Source organism: Chrysemys picta, chromosome 4, assembly GCF_011386835.1.
Source record: "Chrysemys picta bellii isolate R12L10 chromosome 4, ASM1138683v2, whole genome shotgun sequence".
Classification (NCBI taxonomy): domain Eukaryota; kingdom Metazoa; phylum Chordata; order Testudines; family Emydidae; genus Chrysemys; species Chrysemys picta.
In genome coordinates this window covers 60,322,761-60,345,069 of record NC_088794.1, presented here as the reverse complement: position 1 = coordinate 60,345,069, position 22,309 = coordinate 60,322,761, and the positions used below count along the sequence as shown (strand labels likewise).

The 22,309-nt window shown below is 55.3% G+C and overlaps 1 protein-coding gene across 5 annotated transcripts in view; it reads left to right on the top strand.

The window, feature by feature from the left end:
* The first annotated feature begins 339 nt into the window (after positions 1-339).
* Positions 340-22,309, top strand: part of MICAL1 (microtubule associated monooxygenase, calponin and LIM domain containing 1) — a 42,672-nt gene continuing 20,702 nt past the window's right edge. For 2 of the 5 annotated variants that reach the window (XM_024112295.3, XM_005311662.5), the window contains exons 1-7: positions 340-611; positions 14,753-15,044; positions 17,089-17,296; positions 18,036-18,152; positions 18,786-18,887; positions 20,167-20,322; positions 21,385-21,485. In XM_024112295.3, the coding sequence (XP_023968063.1) occupies positions 14,781-15,044; positions 17,089-17,296; positions 18,036-18,152; positions 18,786-18,887; positions 20,167-20,322; positions 21,385-21,485 (948 nt within the window). In that variant the 5' untranslated portion in view covers positions 340-611; positions 14,753-14,780. Of the gene's footprint in view, positions 612-2,524; positions 2,629-14,752; positions 15,045-17,088; positions 17,297-18,035; positions 18,153-18,254; positions 18,398-18,785; positions 18,888-20,166; positions 20,323-21,384; positions 21,486-22,309 lie in introns of those variants that run through there. The other 3 variants (XM_065592407.1, XM_065592408.1, XM_042861505.2) reach the window with 3 other exon arrangements.

The window sequence follows — 22,309 nt, the reverse complement described above, 5'->3', positions numbered from 1 at the left end:
GTCCATTCGGAACGCTGCAAAGCAGACTCGCTTTTGAAAAACGTTGGCAACTCTTCAAGAACTTTTTCCAGCCAGCTCTAGCCCCACACCCTGGGTTTCACCCCCTGCTCTGGGCAGGGAGTGAGGTCTCATAGTCCAGAAGGGGACAGGGATTCAGGACGCCTGGGTTCTACGCCCAGCTCTGGGCGGGGAGTGACAGCCCCTCGGAGGCAGGCTGGGCTAATCCAGCAGTTTTTCCATCCTGCACCGCAAGGATGCTCCTGGCAGTGGCTTCGCTGTCTCAGCTCCTCCCCATCTCCCTGGGGGCCGGTCTTTGAGCAGCTGGCTTCTCCCTCCCCCAGCCCTGGGGGCTCTCAGCAGGAGCAGCTCGCTGCCGCATCGAGCAGGAAACCGAGAGCGGTTTTAATTTCAATTTCCTGCTTTCTCATCGGGACTTCTGCACATTCACAGTCAGCCTTCTGCTACGCAGCCCTGCTCTGCCCAGCCTCGGCAGGCAGGAAGCGAGCTCAGGGCTGACCCTTGGGGATCTCAAGCCAGCCCATGCGCCTCCTCTGCCCCACAAGCAGGCCAGTGGCAGACCGGGGCTTCCAGCTCTCCAGCCGCCTCTGCACGTAAGTCGACTTTGTGGTTTGGGCTTTAAGGTGGGGCCTGCCCCTGCCGGCGTCTCCCCCGGCCACCTGCAGTGGGGAGAGATCCTGGCAGCTCCTGGCACTGCAGGAGCCTCGTGGGTGCCTCTGGGTGGCTGCAGGGTCGGGGTGGGGGGCGGTGTGGCTACCGGCCAAGTGATACTGAGAAGAGCTGGAGCAGGGTTCTCCGAAACCATTTGTACGATGGGGGAGGGGAGGGGCTGAGAGCCCTTGAACTAAACTGTATATGATGGAAACCATGTCAAGCTGAGGGGAGGGGGGGGGGGGGGCGGCAGCACCCCTCGTTCCACCACCTCTGCAGCTCTGTGCTGAGTGCCTGCAGCCCCCTGGGGAGTCCTGGGCCTGATTCTGCCCTGCACCTTGCGGGGCCGTGCGAAAGGCTAGCGGGTCTGCCATGCAGCAGCGGTCAAGGCCAGTGGCGCTCCTAGCGCTGACTGTGCTTGGAGGAGCCAGGAGCGCGCCATGCCCCCAGGTCCGGATCTGGCCCCGCGTTTGTTGCTGGAATGAAGTTGAAGTCCGGCACTTCCCTAGACGTGCCGCTGCCTGGAGGAATGCGTCAAGGTGGCTCAGGGACTCCTCGCCGTCCCCCCGGGGACATGGCCTAGCAGCCCAGGCAGTGACTGATGCGGCTTTTGAGGCTGAGGCTGCCAGCCCAGGGCCTTTAAGGGGCACTCGGCCCAGCTCCTCGCAGCAGGGAGGAGTGAGATGCGGGGAGGCCAAGAGCTCCCAAAGACACTGGGCTTGGACGAGGGGGAGCCTTTCCTGTCACCTCACTTGAACCCCCAGCTCGGCCTGTTTCTCCTGCTCTGGAGAATGACTGGCTGGTTTGTCGGACTCCCTAGCACCCCGCCCGGCTGGGGCCAGGAACCCCAGGGCGTGTGTCAGGGCACGGACACACTCTGCCGTCACCCCCTCGTGGGGACGGGCGGGTGGGGGAGGAACATCAGGGCCGGGCTGATGAATCTTTCAGAAAGCCTTGTGCAGCTGTTCATCTGTCTGGACTCTGCCCACGGCCTGACACCCACATGATCTGGGGGAGCCGTTTGGCTCTGCCTGTCTTTGGAGGGTAACCCTGTGGGGTCCCGGCTTCCACAGGGCAGCGCTCCCTTCCCTGTGCCAGGAGCCAGCCTTGTTCTCCTGTGGGGCTTGGGGGAGAATAGCCTCAAGGTCCCCCCCACACTCTGTGCGCCCCCCTCTGTGAGGTGGATCCTCCCTCCCTCAGGGAACTAAACCTTCCCTTGGTGGAGCACGACCCACAGCATCACCCTTCACTTCTCCCCCTGCACGGGCCGTGACCCCCTCTCCACTCCTTTTCCATGCTGTGTGTGTGGGAGGGGTTCTTGCCAGTCTCTCCCCCCCCCCACTTGCCTCCCCCCTTCTGCCAGCTGAAGGGGCATTTGCCCCCCTTCTCACGTGCTGCCTGTGCCTGCTCCCATAGGAAAAGGGATATTCTCCTTGTGGAGGGACGAGCCCCTGGCCTCCACTTCTCCTCAGGATTGAAGAGTCGTTATCCCCTCTCCCACAAATGCACCCAGTGCCGAGGTGGGGGGGCTATTCCTCCCCTCCCTTCCCCCCTCCCCTTGGAGCTCCATTCCAGGGGCCTGTTGGCTTTAATGAGCTGAGGGTGCAGGTGCAGGCTGGGGCTCGGGGCTCCTGTCTCTCTCCATCCCAGGTGAGGAGTTGTGTTCGCCACTTTCACTTTGCCCAGCCCCAGAGGCTGAGGGCTGGACTTTGCCCTGCTGCCCTGATAATGCCGCCCCCTTCCTGTCACGTAGCTGGGGTGGGGTCACCAGGGGCCAGGCAGGCTGTCCCCGGCATCACGCGCACCCGGTGATTCAGGGCCCTGACCCGCTGGGATTGCTGTGGGCCAGGTTAACGATTCCCCTGTTGCCATAAAGCGCGTCTCCACCTGCTACTTTGTTTCACCAGCTAGAGCGAGCCCTGGGAGGGCGCGCCTGCCGTGGCACCAACCGAGAAATGGGTCAGAAGGCCGAGCCCGCTCCTGCCTGGGTCTGACAGCGAGGGATGGAGGGACAGGTTCTGGGAAAGGGGGCTACGGGACTGGCCTTTGCTGCACATCGCATTCCTCTGGGAGCTGGTGGGAGTGGGGGGAAGGGAAATAGGTGCGAGAAAGCACCGGTTTTGTGGCATTCAAGCTGCTGCAGCCGCCCGGAGCTGCTGAGAGTATGCAGGTATGAAATATTAATGTGGGCTGCAAGCCACAGGGTATCTCCAGCTCCCAGCAGCCTGGAGGCGGCTCATGAGGTAGACAGGCCCCCGCGCTTTTACATCCATGTGACGAAGAGTGTCTTATGCTTAAAATGCCATTGGGAACAATCGACCGAGGGTGAAGTGCAGGTCTCCCTGCCCCAGGCCCGCATCACTTGTGTCCCCGCTGCTGAGTGGGGGTGGATGGGAGGCAGCTCTCATGTGGCCTGTTGCTTTCTCTGGGGCTCTCCAGTCCTCCCAGGGCAGCTTGAGGTTCTGGTGGGTGCATACGGTGGGGCAGGGAGCATATAGACTTTGTGAGTTGTTGCCGCTTGGGACTGGATTGGGAATGGGCCATGGCTGCTTTGACTCGAGGCTGCCTGTTTCATTAGCAGTAAGTGCTGCGGCAGGCAGGCAGAGCTGTAGGAAAGAGATCTATACTGAGCATGCAGAGAGGCCAGGGTTACCCGCAGAGAGGGACTGTGTTTGTCCAATAGCCACCAGCTTGCACGCCTGAGCTCCAGGTGTCACCCCAAACTAGATCCCTCCTGAAACTTCTGGCTTCCTTTCTCCAGTCCATACACCCACGTGAGCCCAGTCAAGTTCCCAGGGCACCCACATCCCCCCCCAGGCCACCAGCCCTGTTGCTGACAGTCTCAGCAGGGAGACTTAGAATCAAATGGGTCATGGAAACTGAACTCCCCTGTCATCCCCTAGAAGTGCAATCGCTCCAGAGCCAGGTAAGAGGCCCCATTGATGGTGCAGGATGGTGCTTGCACTGTTCTGGGCGTATATTGGGAGATGCCATTAGAGACTCTGAGCCTGGATTCAGATGGAAAGATCTGGGGTGTCCAGAGCCAGGTTTTTGGGTCAGCCCATCGAGACAGCTCCTGAATTAGGCTTTGGACATACCCTGCCCCAAAGATCAGGGGGAGTTTGGACAAGGAGTTTGTTGGAGCCCGTCCCTCGCTCTAGCAGCAGCTACTTCACAAGGGTAACAGGCAGCTCTAGCTGCATCACAAGAGCTAACTTTTCTTGTCCTGATGCTGAACGGTGGCCAGTTGCACAGAGCAGGAAAGAAAGCAGCTAGTTTCAGGCTGCCTAGTTAGTGCCTATAGGAGGAAATACTGAAGAGGAAGAAGAACCAGGGGGGGAGGAAATGAGGAAAATATCACAAAGCTCAAGCACGCTGAGTTCCCCTAAAATTCTGTAATACATAGAAACTCCTACATGGTCCCTTTTATAGTAGGGTTACCATATTTCAACAATCAAAAAAGAGGATGGGAGGAGCCCTGCCCTAGCCCCGCCCCCATCCTGCCCTAGCCCCGCCCCTGCTCCTTCCTCTCCCTCCCACTTCTCGCCCCCCTCAGACCTCCCAACCCTCCCCCCTACCCCTTGTCCCCTGACTGCCCCCTCCTGGGACCCCTGCCACTAACTGCCCCCCAGGACTCCACCCTCTACCTAAGCCTCCCTGGTCCTTGTCCCCTGATTGCCCCCTCCTGAGACCTTCCCCGCATCCTAACTGGCCCCCTAGGACCCTACCCCCTGACTGCCCCAGCCCTTATCCACACCCCCACCCCCAGACAGACACCAGGGACTCCCACACCCCATCCAACCACTCACCACCCCCTGATAGCCCCCCTCCCAGAACTCCCGACCCATCTAAACCCCTCTGCTCCCTGTCCCCTGACTGCCCCCTCCTGGAACCCCTGCTCCTAACTGCCCTCCAGAACCCCATCCCCTACCTAAGCCTCCCTGTTCCTTGTCCCCTAACTGCCCCCTCCTGAGACACCCCCCCACCCTAACTGCCCCCCTAGGACCCTACCAGTACCCTGACTGGTCAAAACCTTACACCCCCAACCCCCAGACAGCACCCCCCCGAACTCCCGACCCATCCAACCCTGCTCCCTGTCTCTTGACTGCCCCCTCCAGAACCTCCCTACCCCTTCTCCGATCCCCTGGCCCCCTTACCGTGCCGCTCAGAACAGAGTGCTGCGGAGCGGCGCGCTGGGCAGCAGGGGAGGGGGAACAGGGGGAGGAGCTCCAGACTGCCGGAGGCCCGCCGGCCAGCGATCTGCGAATGCAGGGAGGGGGAGGGAGGGAGAGAGAGGAGGAGAGTGATCTCAAGTTGCAAGGGAGAGGAGGGGGAAGCGGAGGAGGGGCTCTGGCTGCCAGAGCCCCGTGGCCAGCCGCCCTGTCAGTGCGCGCGCTCTGCATGGGGGGGAAGTCCGGACATTTACAAATTCCCCCCGGACGCTATTTTTAACTCAAAAAAGCCAGACATGTCTGGCAGAATCTGGACAAATGGTAACCCTATTTTATAGCCACTTCTTAGACCATCCTCAGTGTCCTCTAGTTCCAGAGCCAGGTGCTGGTCAGTAACATCATATATAATTCACATACAAGTTACGCTAAAAGAACTTTATTAAGGGTGCAAGGTCAAGCACTCAAAAATTTTCTTGGCCAGCTAGTCCCACTTTCCCTGTCTTCCAGTCCTCGGGCCAGCTCCAGTCTCAGACCTCCCCCTGCCCCCCCGATTCTTGCCCCAATCTATGTCTGTCCTTTGCCCCCCACTTTCCCAGATCCAGCTCTTGTTCCCTATGCATCCGTGTCAGGCACGCCTCGTCCATGCTGCAGGACAGACAGGCTCCTTGCTTGCAGTTTAAGTGCCTGGCCTGGCTCACAAAAGCCCAGATGGCAATTGCTGAGAAAGTCCTGTTCAGTCCCGGGCTAGAACATGCTCAGTTCGTGCAGAATCTTCGGGGAATTAAGCTGCTAAAATCTAAGAAGTCTGTACTGAGCATGTGTGAACTGGGATTTTTCAAAGGCTTATAACTGGGCCAAATTTGGGCAGATTTTCACATGGCTAGCAAAAGGCAATCCCTGGCACACAGGCCACCCCTCTGCCAAATTGAAAGACCCTGTGCCAAAGTATCAAGGAGAAAAGGTCACCAGAATTTTTTAACGTGGGCAAAACAATGTATTTGTCCTTAGCCTTGTTCTTGGATATGGCCGCACTGGTTTGATTGAGATTTTCCAAAAATATTCAGCCTGAAGCAGATACCTGGCATAGAAAATTTCTGTCCAAATGGTTAAAGTTTGGCAAATGGATATGCAACTGAAAACAGGGTCTTATAATGGGAGGCGTTGGGCAGCCTTGATAGTAGGCGGCCCTACCAGCCCCGCCTATCACATAGAACTTCCAAATTCATAACTTAGTGGGAGAGTCAATGTGTCATGTGGGAGACAATGCCATCTAGTGGTTCATGCACAGGCTTGTCAAGTCTGGACTCCTGGGTTCCATTACTGGCACCTGCTCTGTGGATTTGGGCAAGGCCCATCCCTCTCACTTTTCCCATCTGTGAAATGGAGATAGAAAGATGGAGGGACAGTGCCTTGAAGCCCTTGGGTTCTGTTCCTGACTCCGATAGCCCTGAGGATCCATTCCCCTTTTCTCCTCCAAGACTCAGCAATAAACCGATTCTTTCTTTTTTTCCAAGCTGAACGGAGAGGAACCACAGGGAGTTCTCTGCTGAACTGAGTGGTGTTATTGTGGACTCCAACCAAGACAGAGGGTTTCCGTACAATCCTAGAGGAGTGACAGTGGTTTTGCTCTGAACTGCTTGTAAACTCAATAGATTAGACGGACATAGGGTATGTCTACACTGGAGCTGGAGGTGTATTCCCTGCTTGGGTAGACGTATGTGAGCCATCTTTGAACAGGTTAAGACCATAAAAGGAGAAGTGTAGCTGTGGTGGGATGGGCTAGCTATTCAAGTCAGTGCCTAGGGTTCCCGGGCAGGACTGTATTCAGGCAGCCAGCTCTCACACCGCCGTAGCTACACATCTGTTCTCAGTGTGTTAGTGTGCATCTGCCCGCGCTGGAAATTACGCCTCCGGCTGGTGTGCAGATATGCCCAAAGAGTCGGGGGAAGGGGTGCCCACATCCCGGCAGAACGCTGGGTCGTCAGAAATACCCCCTGGTTTTAAGTAACCTCATGTGGAATGACTGGGAAACGCTCCCATGAGAACTGCCCTGGGAAGGGAGAGTGATGTCTTTTTGTCCAGTTTTACACAGCAGAGCTGTAGATTTGAATGCACATTTTCTGCCTGGGTCACTCAGAGCCCACGTCCTCGGTATGGGCTTTCCTGGCCTCTTCCACCATCTAATTATCGTTCCTGCTGCTCGTCAGTTATTTATTGCTCCCTGGGCCGGTCTGACAAACCACGATGCTTTCTCCATCAGATCCCAGCTAAAGACTCGGGGCTGGTGTCCAGAGGTGTGGATTATTACACGTCAGTGTTTCCCAACCTGTTTGATCCCAGGGACCGGCTTGCTGCCTTCCTAGACTGTGTCAGGGAGATCTCTGGGACCAGCGCTCGTCCACGGACCGGTCATTGAGAAACGCTGACTTTGAGGGCCCCAGCCAAGGTCAGGGCCCCATGGTGCTAGGTGTTGTACAAACACCCAGGACGGGACATGCCCTGCTCTACATAGACAAGATAGATGAAGGGCAGGGCAAGGTAATTGGCAGAGCTGGGATTAGAAGATGGCTTTCTTGGGTCCTGCTGCAGTGCCCTACCCCCTGGTCCACACTGCCTTTCAGCCTGAGCCTCTGAAAGTCCAAGGGCCTGATCCAAAGCCCAGCGAAAACAATGGATGCTGTGTGTGTCTCTGAAAAACCTTTCACAACTTCTTCCATGAGGCCTAAGAGAAATGAGTCAAGGCTGGTCATAAAATCCAAGTCATTCCCTCTTTGAGGCTTGCCAGAACGGTCCGTTCTCCGTGTTTATTGTCATAACCACAGCAAAACCGGAGGGTGATAGACACCCAGCATGGCCTTGAATCACAGCTCTGTCAGAGGGCGACTCACGCTGTGGGGGAGGCGGAAGGGGAGAAGCAAAGCAGTGTCACCAGAAGCAAATGAAAGAGACTATTGCCCTGCGTAACCCAGCTTGCTTTCCACTGGGGTGGGGAGTTTGAGGCTTGGTGACTTCGATCCAGTGCCGTTCGCTGTTTACACTGGGCTTCGCAGCACGCTCACCGAACTCGTTTAAAATTCCGTCTCCACATGGTTCGGGCCTGTCCACAGTATGTTGTAAACCTGTTTGGAAAGTATTAGGAAGGGCCAGATTTTGATCTCAGTAGTGCTGGTGTGAATTTGGAGTAACTGAGCAGAGTTACTGAGACCAGAATCTGACCCAAACCTTACACGCTCAGGGCCAGACCTTCAGCAGCTCAGCTGCCTCTGCAGTGGGGGGCCAGATTTTCACAAGAACTCACCACCCACTTGAAAAATCTAGGCCCTTATTGGGGCGCTGAACTCTTGGGACAATGTGGCCCCAGGGGTGGGTGTTGAGATCATTTGAAATGGTGGCCCTAAGATTCTAAAATGCTTTATACTGCCCCCGAGCCTCCTTGGGAAAGCTCCTTGAGATCGACAAGTGAAATTCGCTGTATCAGCACGAGGTCGCTGTATCAGCACGATTTGGCCCCGTTCGTATTTCCCAATCTGTGCTCCAAATTGGGTTAGCTGCTGGAGAAGAGTTTAAAGCCAGTTCCAGTGTGGACAGAGGCCCAGATCCACTTGCAACGCTCAGTGTCATGGCACCTTACTTTTAGGCACCTAGCAAATCACAGGAACACTGCGATCCACAACGCGGAGCTAGGCACCGGGGCCCCTGTACGAACTAGGGAGAGCGAGGCACCTCAGAATGCGATCCACAAGGACCAGCACGCTAGGCAGCGGGCGGGGTGTGTGTGTGTGTGTGTTGAAGCTGGCCAGTGGGAGATGCCGACAAGAGGGAGACCCTATTCCAGGTACCTAGCTCTGCTGGGGGAGAAAGGATTTGAACAGGGGTCTCCCCAGTGTGCCCTGAGCTTAGGGCGACCAGATAGCAAGTGTGAAAAATCGGGACGGGGTGGGGGGTAATAGGAGCCTATATAAGAAAAAGACCCAAAAATTGGGACTGTCCCTATAAAATCAGGACATCTGGTCACCCTACCTGAGCTAGGGAATGGTCTGATGTGGTGATCCTTAGTCTCGCTTGCTGAAGCTTTTCCACTGTGGATAAATAATGAAACAATGATTTGGCCTGGACCAGAGAGGGAGGGAATTAACCCTGAGTCTCCTACTTCCCTGCTGATGCTCTAGCCACCGGGGATAAGACTTAGAAGGTGGGTGGCCCCACCGGGTCATCCCCGGATGGATTTTGAATGGGACCCGACCCAATCTGGGATGCAGCCTCTGAGCACACCTTCTGGATCAGGCCGCACATGTCATGTAGGTTGGCCGAACGCCTGTCTTCTCCCGGTTTGTGAATCGCTCTGGGGCTTAGGTGGGAGCTAGGTCCCGGGCACATAAGGGAGGCAGCAGTGCCCATGCCCGAACCTTAGGCGCCTACTGGGTTTGGTGGGTGTAATGTGGATCGCAGCGGAGCCAAACCTGGGACCTTTGTGGATCTGGGCCGGAGGCCGTAATGTCCAACTGACTTTTTCCATTGTGCCTTTCTTATGTATTGTATTGTCCCATTGTATTGTTCAACATTCACAGCTGCTCATTTCCTGGCAATTACTGTCTGGTTGAGCGGAGCGGATGGGCAAAGACGCGGATGGGAACTAGCTAGCCCCAAATAGCCCTTAATCCCTAGGAAATGCCCTGTGCTGTTTGTTCCAAGCTGAAGAGAAGGAGGAAGAACACCAGTGCGTGGCTCTTGAATGGTTGATGCAGTGGTACTGGAACTAGGGGTGCTTCCGCACCCCCTGGCTTGAACTGGGAATAACAAACACCAAATACATGATTTCCATCAGCAGCGGCCCCGTTACAAAAATTGGTCCCGCTCCCCTGGGTTGATGTGGTTTGCATTGGGCTGTAGATGGTCCTGAGTGATTCAGGTATTCCCCCAGTTACCTCTCGGCGGCAAATTTGTTCTATTTTTGGGTGTGCCGTAAATTACATTTCATAACAGCGATGAACCACAGCAGGAAGCGTGTCTCAAGGCAATTACTGAGCATGTTGGCTAGCGGCTCACTCTGCCTTTGGCCCCGTGACGCTGCGCCCCTGGGGAGAGGATATAATTGCTCAAGTATGTGCTGCCTGACGCTATAGAGGCTAGAGGGCATGCTCCTTGGGGCAAGACTTTCTCTGTACAGCGCTGAGCACACTGATAGGTCCCATCTTATGGTAATGTTCTATTGCTTAAAAGCCATCCCACGGGGGGCGGAACGCTGGGGCACTGGGCTGGGAACCCGGCGAGAACCGGGGTTCAATTCCTAGCTCTGCCACAGGCTTCCCGCACAATCTTAATTGATCCGTGCCTCAGTTTCCCCATTGGTAAAATGTTTCCTGACCTCACAGAGCACAGCACCTTGGGCAGAGTGCTGATTCTGTGGGCCTGATATTTCAGAAGCAAGGGACACCCACCACTCCAGTTGAGAAACAAGTCCTAAGCTGAATAGGGGTCTAGATGGTGCTCAGTCTGGCAACGGATTGATTGGGGATGTGGGAGAAGAGCCAGGGCAAAGATCTGCCCCAAATGCGTATACGACACTGAGACAGTGGTAACGCTAAGGGATGATTGTGCCTCCCTGGTATGTCTCCTCAATCTTTGGCCACAATCCCTTGGATACCCTGTGGAGGGCTTTGGCATCTTGAAATTTCTCTCTGCAACTTGCTGTGGGCCTTTCACCAGACACTTCTGTGCTGAGGGGGACCCTGGGCAGGTATCTGACATGCTGTAGGGGCTTTATAGCCAGGAGCACCCTTTACCTACTTGTTTCTTCATTGGCAGTGGCTTGGTGCAGAGACTTAGGGTACGTCTATACTTACCTCTGGGTTCGGCCGTAAGCAATCGATCTTCTGGGATCGATTTATCGCGTCTTGTCTAAACGCGATAAATCAATCCCAGAAGTGCTCGCCATCAACACCGGTACTCCTGCTCCGCGAGAAGAGTACGCAGAGTCGACGGGGGAGCCTACCTGCCGCGTGTGGACCCGCGGTAAGTACCTTGTAGTTCGAACTAAGATACTTCGACTTCAGCTATATTATTAATGTAGCTGAAGTTGCGTATCTTAGTTTGAACTGGGGGGTTAGTGTGGACCAGCCCTTAGAGGAAACTGATCTCCCTCCAGGGAAGAAGCGGTGAACGTTCATAGCTCTCCCATGGGTTAGTCTCCATTTTGGAGGCAGGTGAGACTCAACCTCACAGCCGCATTGCTCAACCCAAGTACTGCTGCAGAGTTAGTCTCTAAGGGCTGGTCCACACTAACCACTTACGTGAATAACGTAGCTGAAGTCGAAGTATCTTAGTTCGAACTACAAGGTACTTACCATGGGTCCACACGCGGCAGGCAGGCTCCCCCATCGACTCTGTGTACTCCTCTTGCGGAGCAGGAGTACCGGTGTCAACGGCGAGCACTTCCCAGATCGATTTATCGCATCTAAACAAGTCACGATAAAGCGATCCCAGAAGATCAATTGCTTACCACCGAACCCGGAGGTAAGTATAGACGTATCCTAAGGTGCCACAAGGACTCCTCGTTGTACATGCTAATCAATTACCCATTTGTCTCTGGAGGCTGATTGCCTTGCAAAACTGTTGCTGATGCAAGGAAGACGTGGAAAACTACGTTGTATTTCTTCGGTGCCTTTCCTCAAGAGCTCCCAGTGCTCTACAAACAGCAGTTAATTACATTGCATGTGATCCTGGGCTCAAAAAAATGAATAGTGAGCATCTCATTACTGTCGGGGGTTGATAACCTCCATAATGACTTAAAAGCTCCCCTGTAAACACGGTACCATCATTGGATCCTGAATTCCACCCCCCCCCCCAAGTTTTGTGCTATGTTGCGTTGCGCTGTTAAGCAATTGCTGTGTTTCGCCCCAAAGACACTTGCATTTTAGACTGTAAGTTCTTTGGAGTAGGGACTATCACTTATTATTTGTACAGAACCTAGCACAATGGAGGCTGTAGGCATTACCACAAAATAAGTGTTTAAATAATAATAATTTAAAGAGACGAGACCTTTTACTCCCTAAACTCAATGGAGAGGAGTGAGGACAGCGGAAGGGACTTGAGGCAATCCCTTCCTTGGAGGAGTCCCCTAATTTGTATCCTGTCCCTTGTCAGTTCTATTCCAGTCTGTGTAATTTGCAAGTCAAATACAGGCATTCCCTGGCTGGAAGCTTAGCAGGAGAGCCGGAAACAGTGCTATGTGCTTTGTGCTTCTTGTCTCGCCTGAGATAAAGATCCTGGAATTGGAACTTACCTGGCAGTGATTTGGTGTCCGAGGTAGAAGAGAACACACAACAGGCTGGGGTTTGCAGCACTACCTAGTGTAGTGTATTGCGGACTGTGTTGGAATTGCAAGCTATCATTTTAAGAGCGGGGAGGGGTGTTCCCTTAGCTTGTAGGCTCGGGCCGGGGCTCAGTGGCAAAGAGCCTGGGATCAGAGTCAGACATCGGAGTCAGTTCGCAGCCAGCCAGGCGGGGTGAGTTGTGCCTTGCTGTTTAGGGAGCAGCCTGCTTTGTTTCTCTCTGTTTGGGGTTCTCGTGTGTTCTGGATCAGTGGCTCTCAACCTTTCCAGACTACTGTACCCCTTTCATGAGTCTGATTTGTTTTGAGTACCCCCAAGTTTCAACTCACTTAAAAACTACTTGCTTACAAAATCAGACATAAAAATACGAGTGTGTCCCAGCCACTATTACTGAATTGCTTACTTTCTTATTTTTACCATATAATTATAAAATAAATCTTTGGAATATAAATATTGTACTTGCATTTCAGATTATAGCATATAGAGCAGTATAAATTTATGTATATACGAATTTTTAGTTTGTACTGCCTTCGCTAGTGCTTTTTCTGTAGCTTGTTGTAAAACTGGGCAAATATCTAGATGAGTCGATGTTCTCCCTTGAAGACTTCTACATACCCCCAGGAGCATGCGTACCCCTAGTTGAGAACCACTGTTCTGGATTCTAAGAAATAAAGCAGTGTTATGTTACAAGCTTCCAGCAAGAGTATGAAATGTCTTTTATCCAGATAACACCCAGAGCAGCAGTTAATTCCAAACAAAGGCCTTGGGGGCTTGCCGGGGTTCCTGCCCGAATGCAGTCAGGCAAAGGTGCTATTCATGCCAGAAGAGCTCTGCCCCCGCTTGAAACCAGGGGAAGCTGCACCAGTGCAAACTGTGACTCAGAGCCTGTCTACACTGGGGATTTGCACCAGTGCAGCTAAACTGGTGGTGGACTCTCGCATATGGACATGGGCTAAACAGAAGGTGCTGGAGGTGGGGGTAAGATTCCTGATCCCATTGAAGTCAATGACCAAACTCCCACTGATGCCGGGGGGGAAGAGGAGTTGGCCCGTACTAGTCAGATGTGGGCAGCGTAAAAAGGGAACTTATACAAAGTCATTTACTCTAACCACCAGCTGCCACCCTCTTCGGGTAGATTCCGGACACCTCTGCTGCTTTCTGTTCTCTTTGCTAATCTTCCCCTTCCCCAGCTGGCAGCCTCCTGCCCCACAGCTGGTCTCTTGGGGAGATTTTGCAAGGCTACTGAAATCTGGGGCTGGGGCTGGTCCCAGCTCACATCCGGCCTGCTTAGGGTAGCTCTGGTCCCCTCTCTGGGAGGGAAACCTCCTGCCCTCCCGAAACTGGATGGGTGATAAAGAGGAAGGAGGAATGGTCTCTGCTGATGCCACAGGAAAAGACTATGAAACTCCCCAGATCCACTTTGTATGTTTCAGGTGCACATTGCACATAGGAAATTGCCTAGCACTGAAGCGACTTCTGGCCTGTCTCCCTGACGTCACACTTGCACAAGGGGCTGATTGCTACAATTCTCGGGCCAGGACGTTCACACTTGGCTCCTAAATCCCAGAGGGGATATCCAGAGGGGCTGAGCCTCTGCAGCTCCCAAGGAGGTTGGTGGGGTGTGTGGGTCGCTTGGATTCAGGTGCCTAAATGTGGCCATGGGAGCCTTGCTCTGTGCACCAGATCTGAATGCTCTGCCTAGAGCTCTTTAGCCCACGCTCTCTCTGCTCCTACTTTAGCTGATGCTAGCACAGGATAATAAGCCTGGTACATATCAATTTCTTTGTTAAATTGATGAACTCATATAAGCTTGCAGCGTCCAGCGGGCATAACTGGACACTGCAAGATGGAGATTCCTAGGGTTGTGTCTGGGACTGAAGATATTGGCTAGTGTCATTCAGTTACACAATTCAAGCAGCGGCTGTCCAAAAGTGCTCACTCACGTAGCTTGGAGCAGCTGACATGCCAGAGGCTGTGCGTGAACAGCCCGGGAGTGGGGGTTCTCACAGCAGAGCAGGGTAAGGCTGGCTCCCAGAGTTGAGGATTGGAGTGACCTAGCAGATCACCGGTCCAAATAACACCAGGAAAACGTCGCAGTGTTATCTTTCTGGATTCTAAGAATAAAAACGGAGTTATGTTGTAACCTCCCAGCAGAGTATTTGATGTTTCTATCCAACATCTTTGCGTGTAAGCTGAAATGTAACATATCTGAAGGCTGTCTTAGGTCTTAATCTTTTGGCACAAGCAGTAGACGCTCATGCTTTTAGCTCTGAAGCTCTTGGGTTCAAATCCTGCTGTTGCCTCAAGTGGGCTTTGTTATAATTGGACAATTAGCTTGGCACATCATGGGTTTTGGTGTGTGTATGTGTGTGCGTCCTCCTCTGCAGCATTGGGTGTTGGCCAGCTAGTGGCAGGAAACCGGGCTACGTGGTCCAATCTGCTACAGCGATCCCGTGGTCCTGGTTTCCTTTGCCCTGTGTCATGCCTTGGGGTAACGTCCGTGAAATGGGGATTGTTTGAGAGGTGGCTCCTCTGCAGTGCCTCCCTCGCTCAGTCTGTGGTTCGCTCCCTCTTTTCCAGACTCCCTTCTTGACCCCGAGTGGCCAGGATGAACCCTCAGGATGGGGAGCAGGGTAACCCGGCTCACTCCCTTTTCGAAACCTTCCTCCGTGCCAACCACTGCGAGGAGGTGCTGGGCAGCTTCCAGGCCTTATGCAGGCAGCTGGCTCTGGAGCACAAGGGCCAGCTGCAGTTCTACCATAAGCTCAAGTCCTGCCTTAACTACTGGAGTGCCAAGGCCTTGTGGGGCAAGCTGGATAAGAAGGCTGGACACAAAGACTATGACCAGGGAAAGGCATGTGCCAACACCAAGGTAAGAAGGGAGGACATGGCTGGTATAACCAGGGAAGGGCCCATGCTGAGAGCAAGGGGAAGGTATTACACAGGCTAACTGTGTGATTTGCCTCCTCCTAGTGGCTGGTCCAAGTAACTGTAACAACCTACTACTAAGTTATAGCTAATGGAGCTGCTCTTTTACCTCAAGTGGTGGGGGCTTGTGCTTCCAGTAAGAGGAGTTGTGGGTTCAAATCCTCACTGTCAACGGTGGTGTTTGTCTGTAGGCAGCTGTGGTTCATTGCACTGAGGCCTTTCAGGTCAGAGCTGGGAGTGGGGTGGGGTGCATTGCAGGAGCGGGGTGAGCCCAGAGCTAGCTGATGACTACGCTCTCTTCAGGGGTGAATGGTTTGTCCTCTCCAGCCAGGGCTGAGTGGATCAGAGAGGGTATCTGAGTGTCTTGTGTAGCTCCTGATAGGATGTGCAGTGGCTTGTGGTGTTGACACTGTAAATAAACAGGTCTTGGCAGTTCAACAACCCCACCTGTGATGCAAATTGAGTCCCTTGCTGGAAGGGCAGGCGTGGTGCGGCTTCCTGGTGAGCTCTGCCTGTGCTAGTATGTTTTGGGAAATCTCCTACCTGGGCCCTGTCTCCACTAGTGTTCCAGGTGGGAGTGTTCCCGAAACCTTCATGCTGGCCAGGCCAGGGAATGTACTGCATGTCTGCTCTGTCCGAGAGACCCCAGGGCATGCAGGAGGGGTGGGGGATTGGAGCCAGGAACTCGCACGTGCTGGTCACTTGAGCTGTCTGCCTGTGTCCCCTTGTGGAGAACAGGGAGTTAATGGCTTCCTTGCAGGCAGTGTCAGTGCTGGGAGAGAGTTGGGGGCGGTGCTGTTCACTCTAACTCGCTTGGGAGAGAGATTAGATCCCCCATTATCTGTCCTTGGATGAGAACAACTGAGACTGAGACTAAAACACATTGTTTTAAAACGTGTAATGGTTCAGCTCGCTGAATTCCCAACTGAGGGAAAGTGTGGCGTCCTTGTCTATGCTGAGGAATTCAGCCATTAGTATGTGGTACTGGCAGGGCTGTGCCTTTAAGGGCTGAGCTTCTCAGGCAGAGAGACCTTCCGCGAGCATCTCGGGCACTGAGGCCTTGGCTACACTTGGGGATTCACAGCGCTGCCGCAGCAGTGCTGTGAAGCGCGAGTGTAGTTGCGCCGCCAGCGCTTCAAGAGCTCTCTCGCAGCGCTGCAAGTACTCCACCTCTCCAAGGGGAATAGCTTGCAGTGCTGTGAGCGAGCGTGCAGTGCTGCAGGCGCTGATTACACTGGCGCTTTACAGCACTGCACTCGCTGCGCTCGGGGGGGGGGCGTTTTCACACCCCTGAGCGCAGCAAGTTGCAGCGCTGTACAGCGCCAGTGTAGCCAAGGCCTGAGTGTTCATTGATCACCACCCAGCATAGCTGCACTGGTGCAAACCCACAGGACTGACACACCAAGCGGCTGCTTGTGCTGGGGACAGCTCATCCCTGCTCGAATCTGGGGCTAGCTGCACAGGTGCAAATCATGGCCGCTAGAGGCTTTGCTCATCCCCAGTGGGAGGGCTGTAACCAGGACAAATCCCCCGTGCAGACAAGGCTTGAGTTTTCAGCAGATCACCCTGATTCTGGCCCAGTGAAAATGCAGCGGAGTCGGATCCGCTGTGGGACGAGGGGAGACCAGAGCTGGAGGCCTTTCTGGCCTGGGGCTTGCGTGCGCTCCCCTCCCAGTGGTGTGACTTGTGCCCTGTGTCAAAGGAGGTTGGAGTGATTTCCTGACTCCCGTCAACTTGGCCGGAGTCACCTGGCTGCTGCGGTGTACACCCCCTGCTCCCTCCTGTCTGCAATACGCTCGCCTCACCCCAGTTCTCAGCCCGGCCAGGTCTTGAGATCCCAGCCAGGCCTAGTCTCCCCTCCCTCAGCTAGTCAGGCCCTTCTGCCCCCCAGCAGACAGACATGCCCGTCCCAAGAGATCAGCTCTGGGGTATCTGGTGGGCGGGGAGCCTCCTGCGTTCTGCCCCAGCTCTGTCACTGCTCCTTCCAGTGCCTGATCATTGGGGCAGGCCCCTGCGGGCTCCGCACCGCCATCGAGCTGGCCTTCCTGGGAGCCCGCGTCGTGCTGGTGGAGAAGAGAGACTCCTTCTCCCGCAACAATGTGCTGCATCTCTGGCCTTTCACCATCCACGACCTGCGGGCGCTGGGCGCCAAGAAGTTCTACGGGCGCTTCTGCACCGGGGCCTTGGACCACATCAGTGAGTGGGGCCGGGGAAGCAGGGAGGGCACAGCTCTGGGGTCGGAACAAAATGTGGCTGGGGGGGTTGGGTGACAGGACAGTGCCTGGCGTGCTATGGCGGGGGTTGGTTGTGTGGGGGGGGTAGATAGGGCTGGGCCGGAGGCATGTTGCGGCTTGTGGGGATTGTGGCAGTGGCCACTGAGGCTGGGCAGGTGAGGGGTGGGGGGACAATGCATGGGGCACTGAGGCTGGGGTTGGTGGGGGAGGTTGGTGCAATGGCCAAGGTACCCTGTGGTTGTGGCTGGGTGAGTTGGGGTCTGGGGCCCTGCTGTCCCGAAGGGAGCCCCATCCACACTCCGTTTCGCACCAAGGGCAGCTTTGCCCCCAGCCTGCACAATAAACACAGATGGCACCTGCCTTTTGGGGCCGAGCGCCATTTCCCATGCTCTTCAAGCTGGGTCTGCACATCGGAGGGGTCCCCCCACCCCTGCGCCGCTCCAGGGGATTCTGCAGTACCAGCTGCCCTCCCTGCTAAAGCAGCCTGGATCCCATGGCGCGGAGAGGTCCAGATCCCAAGTCTGTAGCTGGCAGGCAAGTAGCTAGGGAGCTGCCTCGGGTCAGATAGCAGGGAGCGGTCGGAGTCTGTGACCCACAAGGCAGGGGTGCTGGGTAGGGGATGGACTCGAATGGGCTTTGTCTGTGACTGATCTCCGGGAAGCGTTGATTTCTGCTCCGTCACTCTGTCCGTCTCTCTCCAGGTATCCGTCAGTTGCAGCTGATCCTCCTGAAGGTCGCCTTGCTCCTGGGGGTTGAAATTCACATCAACGTGCAGTTTAAGGGGCTCATCCCCCCTGCAGCGAAGGGGAGCGGACGGGGTAGGGAAGCTGGAGCCTTGTGGCCCGGCCTCATTCCAGCCGTCACTGGCTGAAATCCAGTCTGTCCCGTGCCGACAGTGCTGGCACCCCCGCCTAGGGCTAGCCTGTTCCCTGGAGGACAGGGAGATCTGCCCTCAGATAGGTTGAGGAGGGGTTGGGCGATTCATCCCCTTTTCCTGAGAACTGCTGCTGACCAAGACTGAAGTCTCTGCAGAGGACTAACACTCGTGACATGGTTTTGAGCTGTGAGTCGGTTTCCCCTCAGTCTGGACTGCCCCTGAGGTTTTTGTTTTATTTTAAATAACAAAACCGGTGCCTCCACAAATGCTAATCCAGCTTCACAAACTCCTCCCCTCTCCAGCGGGTGGGGCTAGTACCATTATCCCCATTGTTCAGATGGGGAAACTGAGGCATGGAGCAGGAGAATGACTCACCCAAAGTCATGCAGTGAGTTATTGGTAGAGCTAGGATTAGAATCCAGAACTCCTGACACCCAGCCACGAGCTCAAACCACTAGACAACACCACCCCCTTTATGTATAAACGTTCCTGACAGGGGGACGGGGGAGTTTTCATATTGGGGTGTCGATCAGGCCCCCTCCGACACCCCCTTCTCTGTTGTCTTTCTCTGCAGGTGGTGGCTGGAAGGCTGCACTCCAGCCCAGCTCCTCTCCTGTGGGGCAGTATGAATTTGACGTTCTCATCTCAGCCGGAGGAGGCAAATTTGTGCCTGAAGGTGAGGGCTCACTCGTCAGCTACAGCTCGGGTGTCCCCCTCCCCTCCCAGCCTGGGGTGGGAGGGTGCGTGAGGCTGCTGAGCTTAGCCTGGCTAGAGCGGCTGGGTGTGCTCCATCTCCTCTGTAGTTTGATGTTCCTTCTCCTCTACCACGGGGGCACGTACAGTCCCTACAGGGCTCGGGGACTGGCCAGCAGCATTGGCCTAGGAGGGGCCAGTGCTCTCCACCCTTCTCAGGGTGGCCTGGCTAAGGGGAGGCAATGGTGCTTCTGGTTGCGTCAGCTGGGCCGATGGGTCCCGGGACCCTGATCGAGTCTCTTGTCGCAGGTGAGGGGAGCGAAGAGAGAGGCTGAAGGGCCTGCGTGGGAGCGGATGGGGGTCGTTCTCTCTCTGCTCAGTTCTTGTGGGTCCCCACCCAGTGGGGCTGGAGTCTGTCGGCAGGATATGGAGTCCCAGCCTGGGGGGGGAATGCAGTGTTCTCTGGAGCAGGGCATGTGCATGAGCCAGGCAGCTCGGCACCACAGCGTGTACTGTGAAGGGTCTGGGTGGGGGAGATGGGGGAGTGGGAGAAGAGGCCTTGAGACAGCTCAGCTCCTGATAGCCGGCGCTGATCACGCCACCCGCTGAGGCTTGCCCGAACATCTACAGGGCCATAGCCGCAGGGCTGGCCAGCTGCTGCCTTAAAATGCACGTAGCGTCATGCTGCGGGGCGTTCCCAGTGCTTGCGCGGGGGCCCCTACGGCCCAGAACCGCCCAGCCTCCTCCCTGAGATAACCAAACAGTGGGGTTCGCCCTTCCTGGGCCACTGTCCCCCCAGGCCCCTAATGGTGCTTCCCTCTCTCCCCAGAGTCTGTGCTGGGCCGGGAGCACCTGGGGGCAGGGAGCAATTCCCCTCAGTGCTCAGTAATCAGTACATGGTCCTGCCCTCTGGCTGCGCACTACCAGCTTGGTGTTGGCACACAGAGGTTGGGGGGTTCAGAGCTGGGGCTTGGTCCGGATCCTTCTCAAACCCCGCTCTTACCACCACTGGCGCCTTGGTACTTGCTGCAGACAAAGCGCCCTGAATGTCGGGCAGTGTAGTTCTTGGAGCTGCCGAATCGCAGACAAGGACGCTGCACCCCTGCACCCTTGGCCCTCGCCAGCCTGATTCGGCCTGCACCCCTCTTCTTTGCCTCCACCCCCCAAAGGCTTTTCCCTGCGCTGCCAATGCCCCCTTTCCTGTGGGCTAGGAAGGGCCCCGGCAGGCCTGACGGGCGCGGTGTCTGTGTGTCTGTCCCCAGGGTTCAAGCGGAAGGAGACACGTGGGAAGCTGGCGATCGGCATCACCACCAACTTCGTCAACCACCACAGCCGGGCCGAGGTGGAGGTGGCCGAGATTAGCGGTGTGGCCCGCATCTACAACCAGCAGTTCTTCCAGAACCTCTACAACAAAACGGGTCAGCAGGGCCTTCCCCCATCAGCTAACCCCTTCCCCTGGCATCCCCAGTTCTCCAGGGCTGTATCAACCCACCCCCTGCTGTGCGACGGGGCCAGGGAGGGCATTCAACAGGCAGCGGGGGTCCCTCCTCAGCAGAGGGTGTGCTCAAAGAAAGGGACTCCAGCACTGAGATCAGTGGCTGCTGATGTTGTTTATTTGATTTGTGGTAGCACATGGGAGCCCCAGTGATGGCCCAGCCCCCCACAGTGCCAGGCGCTGTACAAACACAGAGCAAAGAGACGGTCCCTCCCTCCCCCAGGGGCTTCAGGTAATTGGGGCCATTTGCCATCAGCCTGAGCTGGGAAGACGGAAGGCTACCAGAGGGGAAAATACAGTATATAACCGAGCCAACTGCAGAGCGGACATTAATGGGGCACCTCTGTTGACCCTGTATCATACCACAAGAGCAAGGGACCCTCAGTGAAATTAAAAACGAACCTACATAAAACTGAGAAAAAGAAGTTCTCTTTCATGTGATGCTTCATTCACCTGTGGGACTCACTGCCACTAGGTAGCACTGAGACCAGAGATTTATATGGAGGCTGGACTGGGCCAGAAGTTTATATGGGGGATGGATTAGATGACTTCTTGAGGTCCCTTCCGGCTGCACATTTTTGTGATATGCACAGTAAGAGCATCAAAAGTGATGTTACATTTGGATATTTATGTTCTTGTATACATATAAAACAGATATAAACTCTCATGCATTAGGACACATGCCAACTGCTAACAGCCTGAGGTCAGGAAGAAACTTCTCTATGGCATGTGTCCATTGTGGGGGTTTTATCTTCTTCAGTGAAGTAGCTGGTACTGGCCATTGTGAGAGACCCCTACCCCATAGAGTAGGGCCTCCCTAGCCTCATCTGGGATGGTGGTTGCTGCGTTCCTTCTGGCTCTCCGTGCCTGTCTGTGGATGGAGCAGGTTGTGGGGCAGCTGCCTGTCCTCGGACGGCATTCTCACGCCAGCTCTCTCTGCCCAGCTCCAGCTCAATCCTCTGTTTATGCCTTTGCCCCGTGCCAGGTATCGACTTGGAGAACATTGTCTACTACAAAGACGACACCCACTATTTTGTCATGACAGCCAAAAAACAGAGCCTGCTCCAAAAGGGGGTCATTGTACAGGTGAGGGGGCTCGTGGGGCCCAGCGCGGGTGTGGGGAGGAGACTGGCTGCCGTGGGCAGGGCTGTGGGGAGTTAGCGTGTTGGGGACTGAGCTCTGGGAATCTGAATTCCAGAAACTTCCCTTCTTCTAGTCGTAATAACAGGGCGGGAGAGATGGGACCAAACAGCTGAGTTCACCAGGGCACCGGCTTGGGTTGCACGCGCCCAGCATATTGGAACATAACGTACATGTACGTGGAGGTGTGGGGCATTGTGCTACCATCCTGGCAGCACTTGCAAGGGCTGGAGTCAGTGCCTGGCTGGGAGGCCTCCAGAGGACGCAGAAATGGTGCCAGGGATTCGCTGAGAGGCACTTCTCTCTCTTTAGGGTACGTCTAGCCCAAAAGCACTGGGTGTGACTGCCGCTCCAGCTGACGTACCCAAGCTAGCGTTAATGCGGGTTGCTCAGGTCTCGGCCCGGCAGAGCTGCTTCAGTGTGTGAAGTTCCAGGTGGGTTTGGACAGCTCGTATGCTATGGCTTCACGGCTCCAGTACCTAGATTAAAGCTGGCGTGGCTACTACTGCAGCTCAAGTTGCAGTCACACTCAGAGGCTGCAGTGTAGACGTACCCTGGGCCAATGCACCAGTCTGGTGCTAGGAGCAGAGTGCTGCCCGAAAGACCATTTTTCAGATGAGACCTAAAACGAAGGTGCCAACCACTAAAGCTCTATGGCGCTCCTTGACAGAGTGGGTGTGTCCTGGCAAATTTCCAAACGGGTGTTACATCCTGCTGACCTACATCGCTCCTTGTGATTTCAGTGGGATACGTTCTAATTTTATATTTCC